General features: G+C 47.7%; 1 protein-coding gene across 6 annotated transcripts in view; it reads left to right on the top strand.

Moving 5' to 3' along the window:
* PRKN (parkin RBR E3 ubiquitin protein ligase) overlaps positions 1-17,966 on the top strand; it is a 1,375,032-nt gene that overhangs the window by 1,300,941 nt on the left and 56,125 nt on the right. For all 6 annotated transcript variants that reach the window (XR_007128111.1, XM_047733473.1, XM_047733472.1 and 3 more), the window contains one exon: positions 16,294-16,377. Coding sequence is in view for 5 of the 6 variants with exons in the window: in XM_047733473.1 (XP_047589429.1) it covers positions 16,294-16,377 (84 nt within the window). In the remaining variant the exon portion in view is untranslated. The remainder of the gene's footprint in view (positions 1-16,293; positions 16,378-17,966) is intronic.

The raw sequence follows: 17,966 nt of genomic DNA, 5'->3' as shown, positions 1-17,966 counted from the left end.
CACTGACGAGGAGGGGCTGTGGCTGGGCAGGGACCCAGACTCCCAGAGGCCCACGGGCTCCTTCCTCTGGGCCCCGGCCCAGGTCCCGCACTGCCCAGCGGCACAGCCTCTCAGTGAACGCTTGTGGAAGGGACGAGTGATTGCCCGTGAACCACCCGCCCACCCCGGGAGCATCTGCCGCCCCTCCGCAGGACCTCAGCAAAGGTTCCTATGTGAGCTGTTAGTTGAAAATTTGATTCTAGACACAGATAGAACAAGAATTTCAAATAATAAGGTGTTAGATCATTATAATTATCCCTAAAAATACTCACTAAATGCCCATCACGCCTGGCATAACCCAAAGTGTTGGGCAATTTTTTAAAAATACAGAATAATAGTCTGTTCCAACAGGTGTGAGAACGGCAGAGGAAACGGGGTGGCTTCTCCCCTCCATCCCCCAAAGATGACTGACCCGCTCTCCCGCCCCCCCCCCCCCCCCCCCCCCGCTCTAACACCCTGCGACACCAAACCGCCGAAACTCAAACCGTTTAGGCTTCTCCGTTCATTGTCGTTCGGCTTAATGAGCATCTCCTGAGCTTTGTGACAAAAAGGTACTGGTGAAGAGGCAGCGACATAGATGACATTTCATTTCTGTCCCCTGCATCCCGCCGTTATCTTAGCAGCGGAGACTGGGGGTCCAGGCACTTGCTCTTCAGCTGAGCCTAATTAGCTGCTTTCCGCTTCCTGCGCAAAGCAATAAAATCAGGAGGAAAACAAAAAAAACTTGGGCGGGAGCGAGGCCTGTGAGCCTGGGTTTTATTTTACCCTTCTGGTAGACACCGCGGTGTGTGTTGCTGGAGATAACGTTTCCCGGGTCGCCCCGGGCGCTGGGCTGGGACTGTCGCTCACAGCCCCCCACCCAGGCTGGCGTTATCTTCTGCGAACACGCTTGAGGGCAGGAGTCTTCGCACCGCCGGGATGCAAGGTGGGGGCTGCGGCCGGGCCTCGGCGGGGCTCTCTCAGTCTTGTGGGCTTTCACCCTTGTCTGTGACTCAGGGCACGGGTGCCGGTCAGGGGAGGATAACATGGGAAATGCTCCTGCCACGAACCTGTGCCCAAGCCGTGAACTTGCTTGAAGAAGTGTTGAGAGCAGAGGCAGGTGCGTTAAGTGGCTCAGCGACACGGAGACCGGTGTGTGCATGGACATCCAGACCCTTCTTCTCTGTCTCTTCTCTTCGGCCTCGAGCTCCGGGGCCGGGAATAGCGGAGGGCCAGCTGAACTTTGGGGGGGGCTCCAAATGCCCCGCACTCACAGTCACCGTGCGTGGCGACATCGCGCCGTGGAGAGGCCCAGACGCGGTTCTGAGGTTTGTTCCGGCTCCTGTCGCTCATGGGTGCTTGACTTCCAAGGACGAAATTCAGGTCCCGGTTCTAACTTTTTAAAATGAAAGCTTTTTTTTTTTTTTTTTTTTTTTTTAATAATTCAGGTTAATTGACATACAACACTATGTTAGTTTCAGGGATACAGCATAACCCCCTACTGATGAAAAAAAATTGTTTTTCCTACTGATGAGGACTTGTAAGATCTACTACCATATTATTACCTCCAGACCCCGCACTGTCCAGTACAGCCCTGTGGCTTCTTGAATTTATACCTAGAAGCTGGTGCCCAAAATGAATTCTTTGGTGCTGTGGTGTCCGTGGCCCTTCACTCACTGGGGAGTGCCACGGGGATCCGTCTACACTTGGCGAATGGAAGTCCTTTTGGTCAAATCGAGCAGGTCTAAGGCTTCTCAGGGCAGGGCTCCGGCTTGACCCTTCACACGGAAAAGCAAACGTCCTTCACCCGAGCCCCATGGTTGGCTGACTTACCAGACGTCAGTGGTGCTGGGTCAAACCAGCGGGACTAGAATTGTGGATTTCTGGGGCTTTTTATTCAGTTCATGCTCTGGTTATCACTGAAACGCAGGACAGCGTCGCAGTCATCAGAAACGGTTTTTTGTGCCCAACTCGAATCCACAGTCTGTGTCATGATTAATGGCCAGGACACTATCTGCCCAGGGTCCGCGATCTGACAAAGTGAGCGCGCAGGTAAATCAGGCACCCGTGACACCAGAGAGTCAGCGATAACTCGGGTCAGTACTGAGTTTCGGGCTTTCTTTCAGCAAAGAACTCACACTGTGTGACAGGGAAATTCTCACTGCAGACAGTTACCCCTCATTTTCTTTAACTGGACTGATTTTCTGTGTCCTGTGGGTCTGTCGTCCACCACGGTGCAAAGCCAGTCTTCCGAGGCCAAAAATAAAGAGCATCCCTCACTAGGGAAAAAATATACGAATTTCTTTCCGTGAACGCTCTTCTTTATCTTACCTTTTCTGTGCCCCCCACCTCACCTTGCCCTGCTTACTCATATTCGTTGAAGGCGCTCTGCTTCTTTCTGTTCTGTTATTCCGAAACTGAGCACCTCCAAGCCCAAGCAGCCTTCAGACTTGGGAGTTCTTCTTGGCTTCCGTGTCGGGCATGGTGGCCGCCGGCCACGGGCAGCAGCGGAGCACCTGGACGGCAGCTGGTCCACGTTGAGATGTGCCATGATCGTAGAATACCCACCAGATGCCCAAGAATTCATGGGAAAAGAAAAGAGTAAAATAACAACACTCGTTGGGGCCCCTGGGTGGCTCAGTTGTTAAGCGTCTGCCTTCGGCTCAGGTCATGATCTCAGTGTCCTGGGATCAAGCCCCGCATCGGGGTTCCTGCTCAGCAGGGAGCCTGACTCTCCACACACACCCCTGCCCCGCCCCCGGTCTCTCTCAAATAAATAGATAAATAAATTAAAAAAAAAAAAAAGAAAACAAAAACACTTGTATTGATTCCAGTTGAAAATACTATTTGGGATATATTGGGTTAAACAGTTATGTCACCTGTTTCTTTTTTACCTTTTTGTGTGGCTACTAGCACATTTTAAAATTACCCCTCTTTCTAATGGACAGTGCCGTTTCAGACTGTGTCCTTTTGCCAGTGGTTTCAGAATCAAAGAGACAAAAATGCTGCAGAATTACTCTCAGAGAGCCCATTCCCGCTGGGTTTTATTGGTAATGCATTCCCAGTATCAAAAATTGATTTTCCAAATGAGTGTTTTTTCCCACCACCCTGTGGCTGACTCTCTAAATAGCTGTGCTGTGGGTGCTCGAGGCTTTCCAGCTCCTCGGCGCCCCCAGTCTGGCTCTGTCTGGCTGCTGGTTGCGCCTACTCACGACAGCCCCTCCTTCCACCGGGGCCACCAGCCCAGAATCCTGCAACCTCCCACAGAGCCGCCCCTCCAGCCCTCACCCTCCCTCTCATCCCGGCCCTGCCCCCTGCCTGGTCCACCTCCCCTACCTCTCAGCAGCTCCCACTCAGTGGTGCCCAGTAAGACCCATCCTTCCGCTTGCAGACTCAATGCTCGCACTGTCCAAACACTTGGATTTGGCACTACTTAGGGGCCTACCATTGAGGGCCAACCGGACCTCAGTCTACCCTCCCCTTCCTCCTGGTGACCTAGCGTGACCTAGCGTGGTGTGCCCAAGCACACCCTGTGCTCCCCCAGAACCTTGCCCACCACCACAATGAGGACACAGTGAATAGGAACTCAAGGAGGTCAAGGACAATGACCACCACCACGTTTACCATCTGCCCCGCCTAGCACAGCAGCACACATTCTCCATCAACAGTGGAGGGAGGGCTGGACCAAGGATAAGAGGGAGGGTGACCAGTGACTCGCAGGAGCCTGGAAATTACATCATCTACACCTCTGTGTACACGCGGGCTGCCTGGCACACGGGGTGTGTGCTCAGTAAATGTGCGTGGGGTGAACGGGCTAGGGCAGTGCTTCTCGCCTCCTCTGCACGCACACGTCACCGTCACCGGGGTTTTGTGCTAGAATGCAGATTCGGAGTCAGCCCTCGGGGGCCACGGAGGTGCGGCCGCTGCTGCAGGTCCGACAGGGAACCAGAGGGTGGCGCTGTTCCAGCAGCTGGGCCCTCAGCCTGGCTGGGCCTCTCCCAACTCCTGTGTCATCTCCCGATGACAATGACCATGCCAGGTCTATGCGATCCCCCTGCCCCTCGATTCCAGAAGGTTCATAGCTGGCATCGCACAGGGATTTCGCCTTCCCGCGAGCCTGCAGAGCCGGCCGTCTCCCTTTCAGCCACAGTCCTCTGCAGTGTTTGGGTCTCCCCGGCCTTGACTTTCTCCAGGGCTTTCCTCCCACCGCCAGCCCCTCTCTTTCTAGCAGCTCATTCTTTCTTTTCATTGTCCTTCTGTTTTCACATCCCAATCAGATCCCTCCTCGGTGAAGCCTGCCCTCCACCATCCCTGTGAGCTTGGCCTCTGAAGTTGCCTGAGAACGGCATCCTTGCACCAAAGGTGTGAGCTCCAAGGTCAGGAAAGAACTCCTCCTCGCGGAACGTGTCGGTCTCCTTCCTCCAGTCCCCCCAGCCCACCTCCTCATTCTCAGGGCCAGGCACTCCTGACACCGCCCCGCACTCGTGCTTCTCGGAAGTGTAGACCTTTCTAGCACCTCCTGCTCGTGACTTCTGCACACGTCTGCCCGTGCCTGTGCACTTGACAACGCCTCTGTTAGGCCCCGACTGCAGAAATAGGGCTAAGGCGTTCTGCCCTCCTAGAGCGCCCAGCCTCGTGAGAAAGATGTGCAGAGAAGTGGTTCATAGGGACACGCCACGACCAGGACACAGGCGAGCACTGTGGGGGCAGGGAGAGGGCCTCCGCCCAAACCAGGTCAGGGAGAATGTGAGGATGTCGGGGTGTTGTCCAAGCAGAGACAGCAGGGAAAGAGGAGAGGTGGCTCTGGAGAGGCCTGGCACGTGGGCACCAGAGACTGTTCTAGAAGCGGCATGGGGGCTCCCTCCTCCTTGGTCCTGACTCTTGCCCACTCAGCTCTGAATTTCTGCCCTTTGATGCCAGTGCTCTCATTCTCCAACAGTTAGGAGGGAGGCAGGGGCGGGATTGGGCGATGCAGGGAGAGACTTTGAGAGGCTGTCGGCAGACAGGTGGGAGGTGAGGACTGATGCTAGAACCGCTGCCCCAGGAGGGAAAGGAGCTCGAAGAGCAGGAAAGCAAATGCCTTTTCACTGACCCCAGCCCCTCACAACCCACCCAAAGTCCCAGACTTTCTGCAGATGGCTCAGCACAGGATTGTAGATTGTAGGATACTCTTCTCCCTCTCTCTTATTCTGCCCGAGCGGTGCTCCCCGCCCATGCCAGTGCGGCTGTGAGCGCCCCGAGCTGGGTACCCGGCATCCGGGCATGCGCAGAGCAGACCTTGGTCACCTGTGTTCCAGACACTGGATCCTGGGAAAATAGATGAGCGGGACACACATCCTCTCGGTGTAGACCAGGTAGACCAGCGAGAACACTTTCTTCCAGGGGGGCGAGCATTTCATAGAGGAGGTCTGAGAAAGAGACAGTGCTTGGGAGAAAAACACCGGGACTTTGTGGCTGAGGCTGCGAGGAGAGGGGCAGGAACAGGAAGGCTCCCCACATACCTCCAAAGCTGCTCGATGCCCAGCGAAGGCTTGAGAGATTACAATTGCCTGATTATTCACTGAAGCTGCAAAATCGCCAAAGACAAAAGCCGCTGAAATATGCCAGCAAGGGTCTCACCAAATTGGTTGGCTCCTTTCCAAAACTGACCCTGCCGGGCTTGTGGGGGGTCGGGCCCAGGTGTTCAAGGGAAGCACAGAAGGATACGCACAGGCACAGGGGACAAATTGGGCTCCAACCACCATATGGCTTGAATTTCACGTTTGGACTGGCCTAGTGTAATCATTTTTACAAAGTCTAGTGCCTTGTTACAGATTGTAAATGATAAGGTCACAAGGATTAGAGACCAGTTAAAAATGTTAGAAGACATATGCTGTGCATTTTACTAATGAATGGCCATATTCAAACATGTTCACTAATTAATGGCAATATTTGAACGGGTCCACTAATGAATGGCAATATTTGAAAGTGGTGTTGAATTTGATACTCTGTGACCAGTGCTCCATTTCGGGAAGGAGCCAAATGCTCCATAAGGTCTGGGAAATGCTGGTTTTACAGCAAAATTGAGCCGGCCTTGCAAGACGCTAAAGGGAATTTCCAGTCAGATGGAGAAATCTGCCCGCCAAGAGGTTTCTTTAGGTGACCGTGGCTGGTGTGAACGTTGTCCCAGCTTGCGGCCACATCCTACTTTAACCTTCAGGAACAGGGAGGCAGGAAGTGAAGGCCAGAGCTGGGAGGCCGCAGAGCAGGGTGAGGACTGGGGCCAGAGGAAGGTTCTTTAACATGGTTAAAGCAAAGAGAGGAAGCGGAGGGATTCGGGAGGACATCGCCCCACTACTGCTGTTGGGGATGCCTGGCGAGCCGCTCCGAGGGCCGATTCTGCTCAGCGTGAAGGCCCGGGACGTAGCCCTGACTACAGAGCCTGATGTGCGCTTGTCTCCTGTTTCCTTCTCTCTGGCCTGGACCTCCAGTGTGTTGGCCATTTGTGTCTAAAGCCACCAAGCTAAAATTCACTTAACGTCCTTTGCCGGCAAGCAGGCCAACGTCAGACAGACGGAACAAGGAGAGGACGGGCTCCGTGCACCCTGTCTCAGAGCCTGGGCCTGAGGAGCAGGAAAGTGGCAGGTGGGACTGACCACAGGCCCCTCCTGACCCCCATTCAGCCAAATGGACAAGACTCCAGAGTGACTCAGAGTCACTGAGCTGGCCAGCAGCCTGTCCCTGGGGTAGTGCCACGTGGTTCGAGAGGGTCCTAGCAAAAATGCTGCGTTTATTTGAGATTCTTCCCATGACCATCGTCTGATGAAGGTCGTCAGTGGGAACACGGCAGGTTGGGGAGAGGAGAGTGGGCCTTCGCACGCCTTGCCACTGGACGTGGACCACCTGCCCCCTCTTCTACTGGGGCAGGTGTGCAAATGCAGTCAAAATGTATACTCCACGTGCCCTTGTCCCAGCTGTTTCACTTCTAGAACTTTATGCTACGATTTCCTTCACGTGCAGAGTGACCTGCGGAGAAGGGCGTTCCCTGCGGTTTTGTTTCCAGCAGCAAAATACTGGGAAAGACCCACATGGCCATGGGTGGGGGGCGCCTGGTTGGACCCAGTGAAGCGCATCTGTCCGCTGGAATGCTGCGCGGCTGCTGGTCCGCGGACAGGGCAGGCTGTGAATGAGGAAGCGAGACACAAAGCACCAGGCAGAATGCCATTTCTTAGATGCCATTTTTGTCTTAAAATACAATGCATAAAAAGTTTCCAGGAAGACACAAAGAGATGACAGTGATTATCCCCCAGAAGCAATGCAGGGGACCAAGGAGGAAGTGGGACCTCTGTTTGACCCTATATGTTCTGCACCTTTCTAGCTTGTGCTGGACGTGTGGGTTATCCGCTCAAAAAATACATAAACTCCTTTTTAAAACCCCTGAGTATGTGAGTTGTCTCTATAAAGCTATTAAAGAAAAGGCAAAATAAATGGCCAATAAGGATTTTTAGGTCTAAAAAAAAAAGTATAAACATTTTGAAGGAGAAAATAAGTTTAAATATCGTTGTCTATAGTTACACGTCAGACAGGTCACTGTCCAGGACCACACTTACCTTCTGGAGCATTAACTGGGAGCCCCTCTTGACTCGAGGTCCCTGTTGAAGGTCAGCTAGCAGACATGGTCTCTTCGTTGTGCGAGCTCACCGTCTCTGGCGGGTCCCTGGTTCCAAGACAGATGGTAAAAAACTTTCACTAGATTGTACTCACCATGAATGTGTAAATTAAGGCACCATGTACGGGAAGGTTGGGTACACACAGTGCCTGTTGAGATCGCGATAATGTCAGAAAAGGGAATTTTCAGAGTTCTGTTAAGAGCTCCCTGTGAATAAAATGAAACCGAGGGAAATAAGGGCCTTTCAGCGTAGCAACCCTAAAACAAAAATAATTTGGGGTATGGGAGGGGTCACTGTCACAGTATTCTGTGGGAATCTAGATGACACTGTTCAACCGTCCTCGATGGTTCATATAGAATTTGAAAAATACAGTTGTCTAAGTTTCTGCCTTCAGCTAGGTCATGACCCCAGGGTCCTGGGATCCAGTCCTGCATCGGGCTCCCTACTGCTCTCCCTGACCCCACCCCCACCCCGTGGCTTGTGCTTGCTCTCTCTCACTCACTTTCTCTCTTTCTCAAATAAATAAATAAAATCTTAAAAAGGAAGGAAGGGAGGGAGGGAAGGAGGGAGAGAGGAAAATAGAGACAAAGGAATTCAGCTACTGAGCTCTATTCAACTTCCTTAAAATTATTTCTTTTTAGCCATTTGGAGGTTGCACGTAAAAGATTGTCTTAGTCTGTTTACATGTAGAGCGTGGCATCGTTTCAGATGGCTTCCCACCATGAGATTCTGTGATTTTAAGATGCTGTGCACTTGAAAGGAAATAACCTGACTTTCTTCTTCTCAAGATTGTGTTTTAGTGCATTACAGTCTAATACCACTTCCGTTGTGTTGCACTGTCTTGTCAGATCAGTTTTGCACGAATCAGCGGCTGGTCACCCATGGGGAGACTGACTCTTTGGAAACTCTATTTTTAACACACTGAGGCTCAATCGTATATATCACTGCTGCCATCTTCTGGAAAGTCCTACACCTGGAAGAAAACTATTTCATCTGCTCCCAAAGAAGCACGGATGTGTGCCTCGGGCTTTGATGTTTCCCCTGACTGTAGTCAGGGGTCCTGAAACACGATTTGATTCTCTCTCGTTCTTTTAACGCAGAACTTCAGAGCTATGGAAAGGAATGAATGGCACATAATAAAATGCCTTTCTAATAGATGCTGTCAGGACTGAAAACAGGCAGGAAGGAACGTGGGCTTTCATGTACAGATCACTCAACTTGAAGGATCAAACCCTTATTTTGAGGGTCATCTCTTGTAGGTACCTACTGGCTCTCAGCTGTATTGATCAGCACACGCTGAATGTTCCGCACTGGAAGCTGTTCATTTAATTCCTTTTCATGTTTCCAAAGAGAAAATATACATACATCTCCTTTTGAATGTCTCCATGATGGGCTTATGGGAAATCAAACTCAACCATCAATCAAATGACTTCTCCACTGACAGGATATTGAACGATAAACGTGACGGACAATCCGTACGGCTCCGTGGTAGTACAGGGTGGTCTAGGGGACTGACCGTGAAGGTGCCCCTGTACATAGACAAGGAAAGTGAGGCCAGCATCCCTCTCCATATGGCAGTTAGGAGAGTTGACAAGCCTGGTGTTGTCCAGGAGTTCCCAGTCTCATGCAGGATTTTCACGTAACAACAGTTATCACCAGAGTAGTGGGAATTAATTAACAAGGGGCTTCACTGTCACCTTACATCTCCATCAAATTTTTTTGCCTATAAAGCATCGTAACTCTATGGGAAAACTATTTATTGTGTTTACTATGTGTCTGAGACTGTGTGAAATACTCATTACCTTATTATTCCATCTTTACCAAAAAATAAATAAAGGAAAGAGATATTAGGATCACTCAGGGTAATGAATAGAAGAGAAAGGCCTCTGTCTCCACGGCTGTCTGACTTCAGAAGGTTTACTTTGAAATATCAAAGTATATCTGATTTCTAAAACTATAAATACCTACTGTGTGATTTCGTGTATTACAAAGTGTGATTCTCAGATGTGGTCCAGGTCCAAGATTTCATCCATCCTTAAGGTGAATAGTCAACTCATTTTAATTGCAAGGCAAAAAATATGACTTGAATGGTAAAAATGGTTTCGCTATTGCTTCTTAGAAAAAAAATTTGTCTTGCTGAACTTCCCACTTAGTAAATAGTTGTTTTGAAGTTGTATGCCTCATTGTAGGCACTTGGGATGAGCTAGTTCCTACAGTTAGGTGAAGAGTTTGGGCACGAACCTCCCAGGCAGTTAATCCAAGAGAAAAATGAATTGGATTAGCATATTCATTGTCAAGTAAAGGGACACAGTCCCGCCATTGGAAGTGATAACCTTGTTCCTGGTATTTACTTCTTTTTTTAAATTTAATTTAATTTATATTCAGTTAATTAACATATAGTGTATTATTAATTTCAGAGGTAGAGTTCAGGGATTCATCACTGGTGTGTTGACTTTTTTTTTTTTTTGAGTTGTCAACTTTGTTTTTTAACTTTATTTTATTTTTTCAGTGTTCCAAGATTCATTGTTTATGCACCACACCCAGTGCTCCATGCCATATGTGCCCTCCTTAATACCCACCACCAGGCTCTCCTAACCCCCGACCCTCCTCCCCTACAAAACCCTCAGTTTGTTTCTCAGAGTCCACAGTCTCTCATGGTTCATCTCCCCCTCCGATTTCCCCCAGCTCATTTCTCTCCTTCACCCAATGTCCTCCGTGTTATTCCTTATGCTCCACAAATACGTGAAACCATATGATAATTGACTCTCTCTGCTTGACTTATTTCACTCAGCATAATCTCCTCCAGTCCCATCCATGTTAATATAAAAGTTGGGTATTCATCCTTTCTGATGGAGGCATAATACTCCATAGTGTATATGTACCATATCTTCTTTTTCCATTCATCTGTTGAAGGACAGCTTGGCTCTTTCCACAGTTTGGTGACTGTGGCTATTGCTGCTATGAACATTGGGATACAGATGGGCCTTCTTTCCACTACATCAATATCTTTGGGATAAATAATAAATACCCAGTAGTACTGGGTATTTTGCCAGGTCATAGAGTAGCTCTATTTTTAATTTTTTGAGGAATCTCCACACTGTTTTCCAAAGTGGCTGCACAAACTTGCATTCCCACCAACAGTGTTAAGAGGTTCCCCTTTCTCCACATCCTCTCCAACACATGTCGTTTACTGTCCTGTTCATTTTGGCCATTCTATGGGCACGTGGGTGGCTCAGTGGTTAAGCCTCTGCCTTCGGCTCAGGTCATGATCCCAGGATCCTGGGATCGAGCCCCACATTAGGCTCTCTGCTCCACGGGGAGCCTGCTTCCTCCTTTCTCCCTCTGCCTGCTTCTCTGCCTGCTTGTGACCTCTGTCTGTCAAATAAATAAATAAAATCTTTTTAAAAAATTTTGGCCATTCTAACTGGTGTAAGGTGGTATCTCAATGTGGTTTTGATTTGAAACTCCCTGATGGCTCATGATGATGAACATTTTATCATGTGTCTATTAGCCATTTGTATGTCTTCTTTGGAGAAGTGTCTGTTCATGTCTTCTGCCCATTTTTTGATGTGATTATCTATTTTTTGAGTATTGAGTTTGAGGAGTTCTTTATAGATCTTGGATATCAGCCCTTTGTCTGTGGTGTCATTTGCAAATATCTTCTTCCATTCTGTAGGTTGCCTCTTTGTTTTGTTGACTGTTTCCTTTACTGTGTTGACTTCTAAGAGCAGTTGTCCTGTGGTACTTGGGATGGAAGACACACACAGAAAGAGATTCAAACTACCATTTTGCAAATAACATAGAAAATGCAAGTACTTGTTTTTTTAAATCAGTCCATTTGCAAAAGAATTAAATGACCTAGTAAAATTTTTTCCATAGCAGCTGAGCTATGTCAGCCAGCCAAAAGAGAGGCAGAACCAGTGGGAGGTGGATATAGATATAAAAATATGGTCAGCTGTCCCCATAGATCCATAGATACATGAATAAATCTATCTATATCAGCATATCCATATATCTGGCCCTGACCTCACAAGCAGGTCTTCAAGAAGGTCAGGCTGACAAGCCAGAAGCTGTTGTCCCCAGACAGACCCTCTCCTTCTGGGGAAAACCTCAGTTCTGCTCTTAAAACCTTTCAGCAGATTGAATCAGGCACACCCAGATTATCTAGGATCATCTCTCCTCCTTAAAGCAAAATGAGTATAGATGTTATAGTCCTACAAAATACCTTCACAGAAACACCCAGATTAGCGCTTGATCGAATAACTGGGAATTGCGGTCTAGCCAAGTTGACATGGAAAGTCAACTTCTAGGAGCTAAGATAATAGAGTCCACATATATTGCTTTCTCATCAAATCTAGTAAGGGATAGAGTTTAGAGAGCCAACATGATAAGTATGTATTATGTTTATAATTTTTAGAAGCCTTTTTGGGGAAGATTTTATTTATTTATTTATTTGAGAGAGAGAAAGAGAGAGAGCACAAGCCGTGGGGGAGAGGTAGAGGGAGAAACAGACTCCCCACTGAGCAGGGAACCCAACATGGGGCTGGATCCCAGGACACTAAGATCATAACCTGAAACAGAGGCGGATGCTTAACTGACTGAACCACCCAGGTGCCCCTTAAAAGTCTTTAATTTTTTTTTTTTTTAACTACAGAAATTGGTGGCATTTATCAGATCTATCTCAAGAGAAAACAATCTGGGAAAAGTACACTGCATAACTGTTTGGTAGTCCCTTCCATTCAATTAGCATTTACTTGTAAGATATCTTTAGCAAATGTGAGACCACAGTTAGTTCATAGCAAGTCCCAGGTAAATTTCAGCCTTTTGCGTTATTAGTTAGAACAAGATCCACGTGCCCATGGGAGACAGGCAATGTCAGCAGATATTTCTAGAGAAAGGCTGACATTGCCTGTCTCCCATGGGCACGTGGATCTTGTTCTAACTAATAACGCAATAATAACGTTATTCAGTGTGAAAATGTGGGAGCCGGATCTGTCTTCTCAAGCTCTTTCTCTAGAAATATCTGTGCCGTTGGCAGTGTTTGAAAACTGGCCCAAAATGTTACCTCAAGGAGTTTTGTGTATGTCTAAGCCAGAGTTCCCCAACCTTCCTCTGTCTGCCCTGCCCCAGCGACTCAGTAAGTGTTTCCTGGTGCTCCTAAGACAAAGGAAATGTAGTTTTGTTCACCAAATACTTAAGTCCCAACAGTTTTGTTTATTGAATACTTAAGTCCAAGTACCGTAAATAAGAATTAATGTCTTAGCAACATAATAGTCATTTGAAAAGATAGTTGACATAAATTGAATAGAAAAAAATAGTTTCATTTCATTCTTAAATAACTACATCTCCTGCTGCACCCAGATGCTCCCATGGTAGTTGTTTTCCTCTCACAGTAACCAAAAACCCGGCTCTGCCAAGATGGGTCATCAGAAGGGGAACACAATCCACGGTAACACCACGAACCGCCTTGAGTTAGTCATTCACAGTGTCCAACAGGTAGTGTCAACCGTGTCTTCCTCAGAACTTTAAAATATCCCATTACACCCTCATGAGCTTCTTGTGGCACCCCAGAGTGCCTCGGCGCACAGTTTGGGAACTGAAGAGCCTAAGCATTTGTACAAGCACCTGGTTGAATTCTGAATAACATAATTAAAAACCTGCACATTTTCCGGGCACCTGGGTGGCTCAGTTGGTGAAGCGTCCGACACTTGATTTTGGCTCAGGTCATGATCTCTGGGGCGTGAGATCGAGCCCTGCAGGGGGCTCACGCACTGGGCAAGGACCCTGCTTCAATTCTTCCTCTCTCTCCCTCTGTCTCTCCCCCACTCTAAAAACAAAACAAAACAAAACCTGAACATTTTCAAGATCAGACCTTCTAGATATTTCCCCATTTTGTTTGAGAAAGATGCAAATTGTTTAACCAGGAAGCCCACAGCATGATAGCTCCACATCGAAGTCAGACTGCCGGAATGGAAGCAGATGAACAAGTACACGCATGTGAACTTACCAGCAGAGGATTCGGCCAGCTTCCGCGTGCCTCTCGCCGTGCTGACGCGGGGAGGCCTTCCGTCTTCGTGCGCTCTTCCTCTTCTGTTACGTTTTTAGTCCATTCCTCGTAGACCCAGCGTGAAAGGGATTTAATGTCTTTGTGTCAGGAAAGGCCTATTTATTCTGACAAACTGATCAACCTCCAGGGTGTTCCTCTACCATGAAACTGATTTTATATCTCATCCACTAGCTAATAAGATGTGAAGCGTTTTCCCTGTCATGCCGAGAGATCAGACTCGCTTCTGAGGAAGGTGCTAGGCCGAAGTCACCCAGTGAGCGCCTCTCCGTGACTGAACCGTCCAGGCTGCGTTTTTCCGAACACGGCGCGTGAGAGCTGACCGATGGCTCTGGGGCAAACGCAAAGATGAGCGGACACATTAATTTTTTTTTTATTGTTTTTCATCTTAAGAGGAAGCCCTAAGACCCACTTCATTCGCTGTTCACTGGATTAGCCTTTGGCTCAGGGAAAATAAAATGTGCCAGAAATTAAAACCCGGTGGCATTGACGGATTGTATAAAGACAACCTGACGCACGCCCATCTCCCACCAACCTGAATCTTTAGATAAAGTGTAAATCCCACAAAACGGGGGCCAGTCTCTTTGCTGTGAGAAGAAATAAGACTACAGCACTCTGAAAATAACGACTACTTAGAAGGTAGATGGCCTCCTACCTACAGAGGCCTTTTCCGTATCAAACACCTGCCTGTCTTGTTCAGTCTGCTCAGAGATTAAGACGATTTTCAGACGAGCTGTTGAAACAAGAAACTGGACATGGGGAAGGAGGGAGACCTGCTTCTAGGGTGAAGACAGCATGAAGGAAAACCACCTGGGACGGGCTGTTCTCTCGGAGGCAAGGAAGGGTGGTGATGTGTTGGGGGATAAAGCTGGACTTTTCTGGACCCTGTTTGTCTGGGGTTGTATTTATCAGTTCCAAACAGTCTTATCTGAAGCAAAACTGCACTAATTTCCTGGCTCGTGCTGGAGAATATTCATTTGAGAACCTCATGCCTCTGCGACTTTTTTGCGTCTTCTGGATTCTCGCTGCCATTACTCTATCCATTACCGATGGCTGTGTAAGAAACACCCCAAAACTTAGTAATTTTAAACAACAACAGTCTTGTTCTTGTTTTGCTTTATTTTCTTTTTTCCCGACAAGGCTGTAATTGCGGCAAGCTCCTGTAAAGCTGAGTTTTTCTCTCTTCCACCTGGAGTCATCTGGGGCAACTCATCCAGGGGCTGGAAGGTCCCTGGAAATATGGCTCAGATGCTGGGCTGCCATGTTGGTGCCGGCTGCCTGCTGGTGGCTCAGCCAGGCCTCGTGGCCCGCGGCTTGGGTTCCCTGTACACCAGCCCCTCAGGAGCCACTGGCCAGAACGTAAGCTACCCATTTCCTCAAGCCTGGGCCCAGATCGCGGCCTACCATCACCTCCACCTTGTGCTGTTGGCCAGGTAGTGAACACGTCCATATTTAAGCAGAAGAGATCTAGAACCCGCCTCTCCTAAGGGGTGTCAGAGGGCAGGGACAGAATGATGACTTCAATCCCCTGTGTCCGCTGAAGGGCACACCCCGTTAGCCACACCCTCTGGAGCATGGCTGGTGGCGATGGAGTCAGCCTAGAGGGGCCTCCAGGTTCCCGACGGTGGGAGGAGAGCTTCCTTTTCCAGCAGTCACTTTTGAGCTTTCTTCCCTGAAGATGGAGGGTGGAGAGCAGTGAGTTGCTCCCCATGTCTCTCCCATTGTGTGGTGTGTGAATTTTGACAGGGGCATCATCCCCAGCTGAGCAGACCCACTCCAGGCCACGTAGCAGCTACCCCTGGCCACCATTACAAAGTACCATGGACTGGGGGGCTCTAACAACAATTACTTTCTTATAGTCCTGCAAGCTAAAAGCCAAGAAGCAAGGTGTCAGCAAGGCTGGTTTCCCCTGAGGTCTCCCTCCTGATTTGCAGATGGCCACCTTCTCACTGTGTCCCCACATGGTCATCTCTCAGTCCATCTCCTCTCATAAAGACACTGGCCACGTAGGATCAGGGCCCACTCTCATGACTTCATTTTACCGTACTTACCTCATCAAAGACCCTATTTCCAAATGCACTCCCATCCTGAGGTACTGGGGGTCAAGACTTCACCATATGAATGCGCAGGGGACACAATTGATTTCTGCTTCCTGTAATAGGCTTTCCGTGAAAAACGAAGTCTATTAACATGAACTTATAAATCCTCTGTGTGTGTAAACAGATCTAGGATGTGAAATCCTTGAATAACATTGTTTTCCTCATATCCTAACACCAGTAACACTCTACGACTCTCTCTCCTGCCAGACTGGAAACATCATAAAGATAGGAAATATGACTCATCCATCTTTGGAACCCTGCTGTAGGGCTTGGAACATTATTTAGTAAAGAGCGAAGAATGTCATTGAAATATAACTTCGTTTCTCTTTGCAAAAAGTCCTTTGGCACAGAAAACGTCACACAAGTCAGAGTAATGGCTGTAGTGAGCTTGGAGAAGGAAAAACATGTGAGGTCCAGGAGCAGCCCACAGACCCATCCTTGACACGTGTGTGTTCTTCCGCAGTTCGTCTTCTGCCGGGACTGTAAGGAGGCGTACCATGAAGGTGAATGCGGCACCCTCTTTGAAGCCTCAGGAGCAGTTACTCAGGTAGGGTGCCCCCTCCTTCCACAAAACAGGGCTCGGGATGTGGGTGCGAGACAAGAGCTGTTTCCTGAAGGTCAAAGGGTTCCAATCTAAAAAACAAAAAATCAAAAACAAAACAAAACAAACAAACAAATTAGCCTAGTAGCCTACAGCCCCAGGGATTGGGACCTCTGGCTGTCCCACCCACACGATCCTCCCAGAATGACCCACCTCCTCAGGTTGGGCTGTAGATGGCCACTGGGTTATGCCCATGCTTTCCCCAGGGGTATATGCAATAGGGAAAAGGAACATAGCATGAGCAGAGGAGTCTTTAGAGGACAGAGAAAACAATGTAACAATTTCTGAATCAGGTCAATCAATTTTAACCCCACATTTATAGTTTTTTTCAAAAGTGCCTTGTGTAAAATCATTGGCGAAACTTCCTCCATGAATGATGTGCATAGAAGTATTACGTGATGCGAGGATATTACCGTTCTTTAGCAATATCATCAAGTATGCTAAATTGTATTTCAGTCTTGATTAGGTAAAGAGCTATTTACTGCACCTTACTCTCCAATGTACTACATCAGGCTTAGGGAAATGCAAATACATTTTCTTTTATTTATTAATTATGATCAACCAAACCTTAGAGGAAAGGAGTAAAAATTTCAGCACAGTTGATGAATTTGCTCATTATTTTTCCACTGATAGGGATGTTAACAAAGTTTTAAATATCCAGTCTACCCAGGTAAATCTTTCAGTTAACTTTATTGACAGGAGCCTCATAAAGAGATGTAGAAATTTCAGAGCATTTTAATTTTACAGTAGAGAATTTAATATATCTGAATGTTCTAAAAGCAGAGCATAAAGAAGTATATCTTTTTAAGATACTCTGTGGACTTATTTACTAATATTAACATAAGCAAATAAACATAACTAGTGAATTCAGGTCTTCTCATCAGCTTCTAAGATGTTGGCCATGAGCATATTGGGAGACAGATCTGAATTGCCATTTCTGCAACAGAGGCAGCAAATGCTCTTTCTGGTGATTTTATTTTATCCCAGTGGCATTCAAATACAAGCTCACTGCGTGCTGATGTCAGGAATAACATTAACCCTGAGATGCCCCTGCCTCAGGACCACTGTATCCCAGAAGGGCTAGGCTAGACCAAGGCACCGAGAAATGAAGCTGGTCTAGCAACTTACATCCGTACACTCTTAGGACCATAAACATGGGCAAAGGCTTCGAAGAAGTGATACCTTAATGTCTATTTGAAAACAGTAGCCATAAGGTGAAGGAGAAAATTCCTTAACCTTGAAGTTGTCCAAGTGCCTAACCTACCTGATAATCCCCTTCCTTATTCATTCAGAAAGAACTAACAAACCTCGGTGTTAAAGATTGAGGTAACTCCCTAGAATTTTTTGAAGCTATTAAAACCTTTTTGTTCAACTCAGGAAAGTAGGAGAAAGAAAGTTAGAGCTGGCCTTAAGCAGAGGTGACCAGGATCCAGGGTCTTGTTTCTGCAAAGACCACCAATTGGCAAACAAACATTTGTCTACGTAAATATATATAAATCAAATATTTGTATCCAAATGTTTGGATATAAATATAT

This window comes from Lutra lutra, chromosome 6 (assembly GCF_902655055.1).
Source record: "Lutra lutra chromosome 6, mLutLut1.2, whole genome shotgun sequence".
Lineage (NCBI taxonomy): Eukaryota > Metazoa > Chordata > Mammalia > Carnivora > Mustelidae > Lutra > Lutra lutra.
This window is presented reverse-complemented; position numbering and strand designations above follow the sequence as displayed.